Source organism: Pseudorasbora parva, chromosome 12 (genome assembly GCF_024679245.1).
Source record: "Pseudorasbora parva isolate DD20220531a chromosome 12, ASM2467924v1, whole genome shotgun sequence".
NCBI lineage: Eukaryota > Metazoa > Chordata > Actinopteri > Cypriniformes > Gobionidae > Pseudorasbora > Pseudorasbora parva.
The window spans coordinates 39,618,091-39,630,115 of NC_090183.1; the positions used below are offsets into that span (position 1 = coordinate 39,618,091).

The window sequence follows — 12,025 nt, forward strand, 5'->3', positions numbered from 1 at the left end:
AAACTAGTTCTGGGAAAAGATGCAATTTGTTTGCAGATGGCGCTTAGTTTGATATGTTATATTTTAATGCAAAACATTATTCATATCAGCACTGGGGCCGGTTGCATAAACCACTTAGACTAGTCTTAAAAGTAAGTCATCTAATTTTTTTCTTTAAGACTGGTCCTAACTTTTTAAAATCAGTTACATAAAATGGTAGATTGGTTCAATTTGAATTAGAAAAGTAAGAATGATTATATTTTGACTAATTGCTAGTTGGACAAATTATGTCTTTATGCAACTAGCCCCTGAAGACTAACCCTTTCACCTAAACACAATATTTATCAAGCCCTTCTTTTCAAAAGTGAGATATTCGAGAATGTCCAGAGGTTAAAAACCTATGAATGCAAATTATACCACTGTAACTATGTACATACACTCTTTTACAATAGCAGCCTGGTATCTTTACACTTCCTTCCCGAAGAGCTAAACACACATGTAGAAATAATACACCAGCAGGTGAAAGGGTGTGGAGACGGCTGACATTCCATTTAACTGAAGTCATATTTCTGGCCTCTTACAAAGTTCTCAGACAGCTCTGTGGCAACCACAAAAATCTCTCAAGCTTCCCAGAACACACCCTCACCCGACAACACACTTACCATCTGCCCACCCACAAAGACTTGTCTTGCAGTTGTTCCCAAATTGTCTTAAAGTAATGTAAAGTGTATTATAGTGATAGACCAATTTATTGACCAGGATGAATAAAACCATGTTTTTTTTTGTCCAATTCCAAATTACCAGCATCAGTTGTCAATGGACAAGTAACAGTATTTATTCAAAATGAACCAAAAAGGCTATGTTTGATGCAATTTCACCATTTTTATGCAGCTCTCTGGAAGACTTGATTCTAACTGGTCAATTTCCTTAATCTGCATTAAAATATTTCTGTAAGATCACTTCTAGGATAATGGCCCTGCATTATAGAAATCTGAATAGACCATTAAAGGGTTTACCCAAAAAAATTATTCTGTCAATAATTACTCACCCTTATGCCGTTTCAAACCTTCGGAACATGGATTAAGATATCTTTGATGAAAACCGATAGCTCTGTGACCCATCATAGACTGCAGAAAAAAAGAAAAAAAAAAGAAGAAAAAAAAGAAAGAAAAAACCTGCCACTTTCAAGGTCCAGAAAGTAGTAAAGACATTGTTAAAATAGTCCATGTGACTCCAGTGGTTCAACCTTAAGGTTATGAATCAATGAGAACACCTTTTGGGCTAAAAAGAAAATTATTAAAAAAAATATGACTTTATTTGACAATTTCTTCTCTTCTGTAGCAGTCTGACACTGATCACGTTGTGAACACAGTGCAGCACTTCCGGGTTCTATGCCAGAACAACACGGAAGAGAAGAATTTGTTGAACAAAGTTATTATGTTTGTTCTTTTTTTTTGGTGTACAAAAATGATTCTTGTCATTTCATAACATTAAGGTTGAACTCACATGGACTTTTTTAGCGATATCCTTACTATCTGTTTGGGCCTTGAAAGTAGTGATTATGTTGCAGTCTATGAGGAAGAAAACTCTCGGATTTCATCTAAAATATCTTAATTTGTGTTCTGAAGATGAAGGAAGGTCTTACGGTTTTGTAACGACATGAGGGTGAGGAATTAATGAAAGGATTTTAATTTTTGGGGGTAAACTAAGCCTTTAAGTAAACCTCTATATTGGTGGACCACTATTATAGAAGCAGAAAATGTTCTCCTATTTGCTGAAGCAAAGAACACCACAACTCACCTTTGCAAGCATCTCCAACAGCTTGGTATCCCGCACGACAGAGACACTGGCCCACAGGAACGACCCACTCTCCCTCAGCAGTGCAGTACATCCGAGGAGCAGCTTCTCCAACCACCACTGCGTCCTTCACACAGGTGCCCTCCACCTCCGCCAGCGCTCCTGATGCCACCTGCTCAGGGAAGGCGGCCAGGCTTCTCATCGTGGCCGGGCAGGTGGTGTAGTACACCCTCAGCCCCAAGAGAGCAACACAGCCCCCTAAATCCTGGAAGGCAAGGTAGAAGCCCCTTCTGGAGAGCGGCCCGATGCTCCGTGTCTCAACGTTCACCCGCAGATCAGCTCGGCCCCCTCCGCGATCAGCTGTTACCTCGTCTGGCGCTACGGTGGCTTGTTTTCGAAATTGGCCCTTGCGGAAATTTGTGCCAACATCTGTGTCGGTTTCAGCTAGATAGAGACCAAAAGTCTCACGACAGGAAGGCGACGAACCACCAAACGTGTTGCAGTCCCTGACAACGAAACGCAGCTCCACAGATACACGAGACACGTCAGGCCTACGCTGGATAAAGGTCGTACGAAGCCAGTTCTCCTGTTCGGTGTCACTGGCAACGTTGCACACACTGTAGGTGTAAAGAAGAGAGCCATTCACCACTGTCTGGACAACCTCCCACTAAGAAAAACGGAAAAGGAAAGAAAAGAAGGCATATTGTATTACACTCAACTCATAATATAAAACTTTTAAAGGTGTTAAGTATTTATCTTTTTTCCCCCCAAATAGTCCCACCCCACTCTCATGCCATTGGTCATGGCATTGTCAGGCCGGTTGGGATCTTTAAAGTCCTCAAGAAATAAAAATGGACCCTACTTATTTTGTTAGCATACATTACAGGTCTTAGGGTGAACAAAACATTGTTTGTAATGGTAATCTTTAAACAAAATCTCAAAACTAACATCCGGTCTAGAAACGGCATTCCTTCTCAGATGATGTCAGTTTGATGGCTCAGGTTTGAAAATGCTTAACCACTCCCCTTTAACCGTTAGTCTGCAATGAGCAAGCGATGGAGAGGAGGAGCACTGAAGTAAAACCCTGCCCTCTATTCAATATTCTGTTTCACTTGGAAATAATGTCACAGTACTGAAGAAAACTCACTTGCTACTTCTGGTTCACTGGGACTTTAACCTGACTAACCAATTATTTGAAAGAGCTACAGAGCAGAATGCACTTATTTTTAGTTGCATTTTAACACTAAAAATTAAACATTAAAGAATTTTTCATGCACTGGTCAATGTTTTAGATCTTAGGCAACTTGACATTCCATAATGGGTCGCTTTAGAAATTTAAGTGGGAAGAAAACATCCAAAATCCATTTTTAAATGTTTATTTTATTGCACTTTATCTATTTGTGCCTGTAGATTACATTTAAAACATATCTTTAAAAGGCGGTTCCTGTATATTTAACAAGATTATTTAAATAAAAACAATGTTCGCCATTCTTAATGTAATCAATCCACTAGGGAAGTATGGCGATACATTTTCCTGCTAGTCACCGGGGTGTCTCAAGTTATTTTTCTTGCCTAAAATATTGCAACATCCTAAATGTTAGGCTGAAACAAGACTATACTGAATGCGGGAATCGCACCTTTGTAAAAGTATCTCATTAGAAGGGTGTGGGTCTTGGAGACAAAAAGTGGGCCTCTCTCTCTGCTCTCCTCTTTCCCACCATGCTCTGCCACGATTGAACTTCCTTTAGACTTAACTCTTCAAAAAGTACCGAAATAGCTGGCAAAATAAGCATGACCTCAATGGGCTTTTTTGGATCCAGCAGCTGAGTAGAGCTGATGGAAGCCTTCACGACATCAGGGAACGAAGATGACAGGACTAGCCTCTAAAAGACTAATTAAACACTTTAGTGCGCGTCTATGCATGGTCAGAGGAAGCGGTGGAACCCTCCCGGTACATCTATGGAGAGGTCTTTGTGTGGCTGAAGAGGAATTCACGGCAAATTCTTAAAAACCAAAGCTTCAAAGAAGAAACGTGGTTTGTGCACTCATCAGCCTCTAACCGAAACTTATTTCTCCTCAGTCCTTCAGAAAGGAAACACTCTGGTGCATATATAGCCTACACACAAAACACACATAACCTAAAACCTATAACATATAGCTAATATTTACATTTCGGAGTCATTTTTACAAATCCTTTTCAAACATTTCCTTTTTATAATAATTTTGTCAACAGTTTTAATTGAAAATTGTACCTGTGGGATCTTCGAAACAAATATCACTTAGTTTGTCACATTGTTTTCTAATACAGTGTAGTGTGGCTTAAGTGCCCCAATGCTTTTTGAAGGCACAGTATGGGCTATAAGCGACATTCAATTTTCTTGTTAAATAAAATGAAAATTATACATTCTTAGAAACAATACACAGCAAGTTGGGTTCAGATGTCATTTGAGACTGTTGCCAGGGGAAAACGCCTGACTTTACTCAGGTATCAACTTTAATAGCTGGAAAGCTTTTTAATGGATTGAGGATATGACTCATTTTAATGACACTGACTCATGCATCTTTGTAACCCCTCAATCAACGAACCTGAACTGAATGAAGTCTATTTATGGATGTAAATGCCAGATATGGTGTATGTACAGGGAACAGAAAAATTGATAAGACTTACCCCCTCTTCATTCGGCCAGGTTAACCAACCCAATTCACTTCCTGAAGCCTTCATATCAAGCAGCAAATCTAAGGATCATATAATATTTAGTTTAAATAATCGAAAAATCAACGAATATTTAAAAATGGTCCGTTACAGGCTTAAATGTCTTACTTGTGTACACTTTGTAGAGGGAAATATAGCATAAAGAAAATACAAAATATAAACTTTAAAAATAACGATTTGTACTTACGTTCTTTTGACTGTATCCTAATAAATACGTTGTTAACAAATAAATACAAAAATAAGAAGTGAAACTGAGTGCGTCGGTAGTCCATTGTGTTTCTCAAATGAAACTTTTTGGTCCATGCGAAACTCCGACGACTCCGGCATGAAGGAACTTACTGATGGTGAGGTTTCATTCATGGATATGGGAAGTCAGGTGACTCCGCCCCTTGGAATGCGCTCCATATTTGGCGCCAGTGGGCGCGTCCTTGTGCGCGTGGGTGCTTTGATTGACGGCCCCCACACCTGTTCAATGAGTTTCGGATGTTTGCTCATGTTCATTTACACAATAGTAATTTTAGACGATTGGGTACGGTATCAGTTCAAAGAGAGGGCTTTTTGTATTTGCCTGCTTTGAACCTAATATCTAGGTAATTTTGTTTGCAGACTGCAAATATGTCGTGTTTTAAAGGGGTAGTTCACCTAAAAATGAAAATACCGTCATCATTTACTCACCCTCACGTTGTTCCAAACCTGTGTACATTTCTTTCTTCTGCTGAACACAGAACATATTTTGAAGAATGTTCTTCTATAGTATTTTTCTCTATACAAGTTTCTATCCCTTTAATGCAGTTAAGTCGCCTAATTGTTATTGATAGTGACTAAAACATATAGTCAAAAATATCACATGACAGGTTAGCTATCTATTGAAAATACATGTCCAATTGCAATATGATAGAGTTATAGGCTAATGTTTTATGGATTTTTAAAGAGCACGGGTTGAAGTGCAAAATGTTTTTAAGCACTGAAACTAAAACTTGAAAGTGGTATAGGGACAGATCTGTGCATACCGAAGCACACTCAAAATATTTAGCAAACCAATCATCACTGTTTTATTCCCATGACAAGTGAGAGAAGGGGTCAAGTGGGCTTGCCTCGATGAATGAATAACTATAGGCTACTAACTAGCTGAAGAAGTATGAATATGTAGACAGCAAACAAAAGCATCGCCAGGCAACGTAGAGGAATGCTTGAGTCAAATCTCCATTGTGCGGCAGTCTGTCAGAGTTCCTTGACCTGGGAGTCAAACACAAGCTGACTTCTTCTCAAGAGCTTTGGAGGCTGCCTGCATTGTGAAAGCAACTATGAATATTCATTAGACAGACAATGAATAAAAGACCTCAGCTTTAATTCTAGACAAACTCAACCAGGGATTTATGTGGCAGGGCTCTGAACAAAATCAAGACTTATAAACATTAAAAACTAGACATAAACTCGATATATCAGCTAAACCTCTCCAAAGCAATATGTAAAAGGGGGGGAATATCCAAACAATGCCAGAGCAAAATTAAGCATATAACAATAAAATCACATTTATTAGCACTTTATACAAAATAGATTGTTTTAAAGCAGCCGTATGCATTGTAAAACAGGAAAATAATGTTCAGTTGTGCAAAATGTATCAAATGTTGTCATTTGAAGTTAGATCAGTGTTGATTCAGATCAGTTCAATGTAAAGATCATCAGTTATTATTCGAGGTCAAGCAGCTCTAAACAGTGTTGTAATAAAAATCCAGAAAGAAAGAAATTATTGTTGGTTTAACTTAAAAAAGTCAGTTACCTGGTTGCCCTAAAATTTCACTGAAGAGTTCACTGAAATTAAAAATGAGTTAATACAAAGGAGATTGGTTTAATAAATCTGAATCACATTAATATGTTGATTGACAAAAGATAAATGTTTGTGGTAACAATTCATATAAAAATTCATATAAAATGAATATACAAAATACAATTCACATTAAAGCAACAACCAGACCCTTAATTTCTAAAATCATTCAAAAAAGGAATAATAAAAATCAGCTGGCTTTAGTGTTGTGTTCACATATGAGGTCTAGCAATACAGCTAACCAAAATGACAAATATTAAAATACATATCTGCCTCTAATTAGAGAATACATGCACAACAAAGCTAAATGAAACTAAACATAAACTCATGGTCCAACTATTTAAAACTCCAAACAAGTGCAAATTGATTCAAAATGGTAGCAGTTGGCCACATACAACAAACTGAGTGTGACTTGCTTATAAATAATATTCCTTTGTGCGCAACATTTATTATTGCTTCAACAAAGTAAATCATTGTTTATCATGCCAGTTTCTATGAATGTAGAGCACGACTCTTAATTTTTGGAGCAAGTCCTCGGCCACACAAAATGGATGATTAATCACTTCACTCTGTTTGGTGTTTAAGCATAGACACTTATGTTCAGAGGAACATTTGTCTTCAACAAATAAGGAGCTAGAGCCATTGAGATGCCCTCACAATGCAGAGGTCCCTTTTCATTCAAGGGCCATGTGTGTTGCAGGAGGCCTGAATTATCTGCTGCACTCCCATCAACCCCCCCTTCACTTCTGCACACTGTTCCACACAACCACTAATACAAAGCACTTCACGCCAGGAGGTTGGCCCGTTACTCCGGGGGTCACAGATCTGCAGTGGGACCACTGCTGCAGGGTCATTCAACTCTTCCACCCCTCGACTCCCTCTTGTCACCCTCGTCACCACCTCTCGCCAAAAAAACGCAAATACAGAGGCGGCCTTCCATTGTAGGCTGCGTCGGGACTGTCTGCCCCTCAAAAGCTTTGTTAACGCTCCCGATCCTAACACTGATCCCTTTACCGGGGGTGCTGTCGCGGGATATGTGCCAATGGCATATGGCGAGAGGTTAACACATTATTAATGCAAAGTTAACAAAATCATTTCTGTGAGTGAGTCTTAAATAGATTTTAGATATAAAGTGATTGCAAAAATATCAGTGGAATTGTATTTACATAAAGATAACATTTGTTAGAGGAATTTATTTAATATATTTTTATATTTTGATAAATGTTGGTTTAAAAGAATGTGGAAAAGGAGACACGAGAAGGAGAAAAGTGAATTATACATAAATACTTGTAAGCAAGGATGCATTATTTATTTCCACATAAATATTAAGCTTAAGAAGATTTCAACATTCATTATAAGAAATGTTTTTTAATTATTTCTGAAGTATGATGTGACACTGACTGGAGTCATGATGCTGAAAACTCAGCTTTACCATTACAAAAATGACTATTTTAAAATAGATTAAAATAAAATAGTTTTTTTCAATTGTAATAATATTTCACAATATTACTGCATTTTTAATCAGGCAAATGCAACCTTTTGTAAGAATAAGAGACTTCATTTAAAAACATTATAACATCTTTTTCACCTTAAACATTTGAAGTTCATTATAAAAACTTTATTTGAAAATTAAAAAGTAGCTTCCTAAAACACAAATTAATTTTTGATTTGAACCTAAATTACTTATTACGTTCTAGGAAACCAATTAACTGTGACATTAGCCAATTACAGTTTAACACGCGTTATGAGCACATTGGTCAGGAGTTCCTCAAAACAGAAATGTAATTGTGCAATATATGCTGAGGGTGTTTATGAATTAGTGCATCCTCTGCATATATTACACAATTTCTCTTCTTAACAAAAGCCGTTTCTTTAATCCACCACTTAACTAACAGGGTTCGTTTACATCCTTAATCTGGCATTATTGAGCTCTTAAGAAGCAAGCAGAGCTTTACATTAGTCAGTCCTTAGACAGAGGGATGATAAATGTAATGTGTGTCAGTGAAGAGGACCAATAAAGAGGATGGCACACATTCATATGCATGTGTTTGTGTGCTCAGCTTGATTGGAATGTTGTGCCGGAGGAAGAACAAAGGACATACGGAGGAACAAAGCACTTGAATCTAAAGAAAGGAAGGCAAGTGGCAGGGTGGCAGTGGGAAGGGGGTGATGGGAAGAACGTGGATGGTTGTAAGAAGTGTGGGAGATCTTACACACAATGAGCCCCCTGGTGCCATAGCCATTCTTACCTCCCTTTAACACACACACACACACATCACACGTTAAGACAGCGACAGCTGAGCTCCCTGATTTTTTTCTACATGACACACATGCGCGCACACTCGCAAACTCGCTACACCAGAAGCACTTGTCACACAAACAGGAACTTCTGTCACCTAGTTTACAGTTTACATCTCACTTTGACCTCAACTGGTGATCTAGCTGGGAGGCCTCGGCACTAGTGTGGTCCTGGTGTGGAAGCACACGTGTGCATTAGGTAAAAAAAATCACACATCTGGCAAATTCAATCCTTTTTATGCAAAATTTGGGATATTGCAGTAAAAAATTGGATGAAAACAAGATGGAAATAAATTCTAAATGTCTTGATGTGTAACAAAAAGCTCATGTGACTGCCTCAACAGAGATTTGACTTGACTAGCCAGCGGACATATTTCCTCGCACAACATCTCAAATGTTGGTTTGGTCATTCTGAAATGCCTGAGCCAAAGTCTGTCATCAAAATGGTTGGGAATAATTACCTACCTTCCAGAACTGTCTCACACACAATGTCTGAGTTCTCAAACCTCCCAGCAAGAAATTTTGCATTTAAAAGACGTCTAATAGCCGTCCAAATACAGCCCTGACGTCTAGGCTAAAACAAGGCAAAATGTGAGCTGTCAGTGAAAATTTAATTGACGTCTAACCAAAGCCCAAGAATATAGTCATCTAGAACAAGAACATGTCAAAGAAATGAAACCAAACACAGTAATCACTGTTGTTTTTGCTTACATGATGGACTCGCAAGTTATTTTGGCAAAACGACATGTAACCAAATTTAAGGAGATTTTGGCTAGAAGTGGGTTACTCTTAACCGGACTATAACGGTGAAATGACGACTATTGCTTGCTGGGATCAGGCATCCACCTCTGAAAGCAAAATATCATGAAAATGTTTATTGTTGAAAATGCAAGCTTTTGAAAACGGGTTTCCAAGTGCAAGGTTTTTGAAAACGATACCTTTACCATGTCCATGTAAACAACAAAAACATATTTGTAAAAACAGTGATGTCATGTGCATGCGTATGTGTGTCCGCAGGGTGTTTCTTGACAAAGTGACCGCCATTTTCACAGATCCTTGTAAACAGGTATCATTTTGACAACGTTGTCTTCTGTTTCTAGTACATTTGTTGTCATGTAAACATAAGTGTAGGGTACTTTTTATCATTGTGTGTGGAAGTGTGAAGAGATTTTTGCAAATCTGGAAAGAAGTCCAGACTATGATAGATAAAAGTATTAATGTCTTTATCTCTTGATCCAAAAATGCAATATATACATTTATAGATACAGTATGTGCATTTTACGAGCAAAACATTTTATTCATCTTTACTGGAAAAAACGGACGCAGCAAATATAGAAATGGCAACTGGCATGTAATAATAACATAGATTATTAAAGAGATATATAAGGCTTTTAAAGACATTGATTTGAAATCCTTTTATGACAGTTTTGAAAAATGTTAATATGACATTGGATCATTTGATGGGTTATTTTATTATCACTGAGATACTAGTTTTTATTTTGAATTAGTATATATATCAATGACATTTTAACTAAAGTTTTAGTCATTAGTAATGCACTGTGCATGACTTGACCTTTCAGTTTCTGTATAACAGATGAACCGGATGTAACATTAACAGTAACAATGATTCAGCGTGGACACTCACTTTGGGTCATCACCTGATTCACTTCACACTTCACTCTGTTTAGTCCTTACTCCAGAGCCATGTGGCAGACTGATCAAATTTTAGACTAGAAAAACTAATTTTGATGTAAGAAAGTAACTTTTTTTACTTCCTTTATTTTTGTTATGGCGATTCCTGCTTTGTAGTTAAATTATGTTTATTGTGTGTCTGTGTAGATATTTTTCATGCGAGTTAATGCTTTGGCTGGTAGCTGAGCAAGTTCATGGCTATAATACTCTGGGTTAGTTGTAACATAAATGAAGCATGTTACAGTGTACCCCAAGTAAATTATTGGCTATATTTATTTATTTAATTTCAGTGTGCATTGGTCTGGGGTGTCTAAACTCAGTCCTGCGGGTCACTGTCCTGCAGAGTTTAGCGACAATTTGCCTCAACATTCCTGCCTGGAAGTGTCTACTATGACCTTGATTAGCTGGTTCAGGTGTGTAGATGGGGTTGTGGCTGAACTCTGCAGGATGGTTGCCCTCCAGGAGAAGGATTGGACACCCCTAGCCTAGGTCTTGAAAGAGAAAGACAATTTGGGGGATGTAAAATGAGCATTTGCTAATTTTATTCATTTTGTTACGCACATGCACATAAATCAGTTATGTTAAAAAGCCTGTCTTGAATAAAAAAAGTTCAATTTTTTGTAGGTTTTTTTGGGGGTCATAATTCTTATTTCATAATGTTACATCTCACCCCAGGGTCTGTTACAAATAACCTGGACTATGGGGCGAATTGTAACATTTCACTCATTGTGTTTGAATCAAAACCACATATTTTCTGTTTTTGATGCAAAGACAGCAGCTGTCATTTAATATAGCTGACACGTGTAACGAGTTTTAATCACATTTTGACAGAAATGTCAGAATTGTAGCGACCATCAGCAGTCTCCCCCTATACCAGATTTTAGCAGAAATATGAGGACAGTCATTCATTTTCTCTTACATTTTTTTCTTTTAAAAAAACAAGAAAACAGGCAGTATATGGTTATGGTGCACACGGCGCAGTATTTAGTACGCTAGTATTCATTCATAACAATAGAATGTTTTTAAACAGCTTTCTTAACCTCTTAACCCTCGCCCTGTGCTGAGAAATAAATAAAAAAATGACATACCCCAAATAAAAATGTCTGCAGCTCTTAAACCCTATGGTCTATATCCATAAATGTGGTCTTATTTTAAACTAGACACTTTAAATTATGTTACCCAAAAGTCATAATAACTCAAATAGTATAGGGACAGATTAAAACAAGGGGAAATATGCATGTAAGTGACTCACGTTTTTATTTTTTTATTATTCCCTTATGGAAAAAAATATTAGATTTTAATTTTTATGCCCTGAAAATAACCTAAATATAAAACTGAATGTCTGATCATGCTTTGATTAAAATTTGAGGACGATTCTCTCAAAAATGTAGCTTCTGTAAGCTTTTATGTCAAAAAAGACTGGGCGTCCTTTCAATAAAGTCCAATTATATTAGAACATTTGTGTAATAGTAAAGAGTAGTTTTTATTCAAATAAATCTGCAATAAACTGCTAATTATAATGCATTTGCAGTCCCTGATAACTAAAACAACTATTTACAGAATTTACAAGTGTAAAAAAAACTCATTTAGTTGATAAAAACAGTCTCTTATTTAGTCTGCGCGTTGTGTGTAAGTATGTGTGCTTACACTGGCAGGCGCTGGATACGATGAATGAAAACTGTGGAGACGACGGTAAGTAACAGCTAAGTAAGCATGAGGTA

At 37.3% G+C, this 12,025-nt stretch overlaps 1 protein-coding gene across 1 annotated transcript in view; it reads right to left on the reverse strand.

Moving 5' to 3' along the window:
• epha2a (eph receptor A2 a) overlaps window positions 1-4,988 on the reverse strand; it is a 13,919-nt gene extending 8,931 nt beyond the window's left edge. Inside the window, exons 1-3 of the mRNA XM_067460247.1 lie at window positions 4,677-4,988; window positions 4,445-4,512; window positions 1,780-2,443 (exon numbers count right to left, since the gene is read on the reverse strand). Coding sequence (XP_067316348.1) covers window positions 1,780-2,443; window positions 4,445-4,512; window positions 4,677-4,761 — 817 coding nt within the window. The 5' untranslated portion in view covers window positions 4,762-4,988. The remainder of the gene's footprint in view (window positions 1-1,779; window positions 2,444-4,444; window positions 4,513-4,676) is intronic.
• Window positions 4,989-12,025: the final 7,037 nt, after the last annotated feature.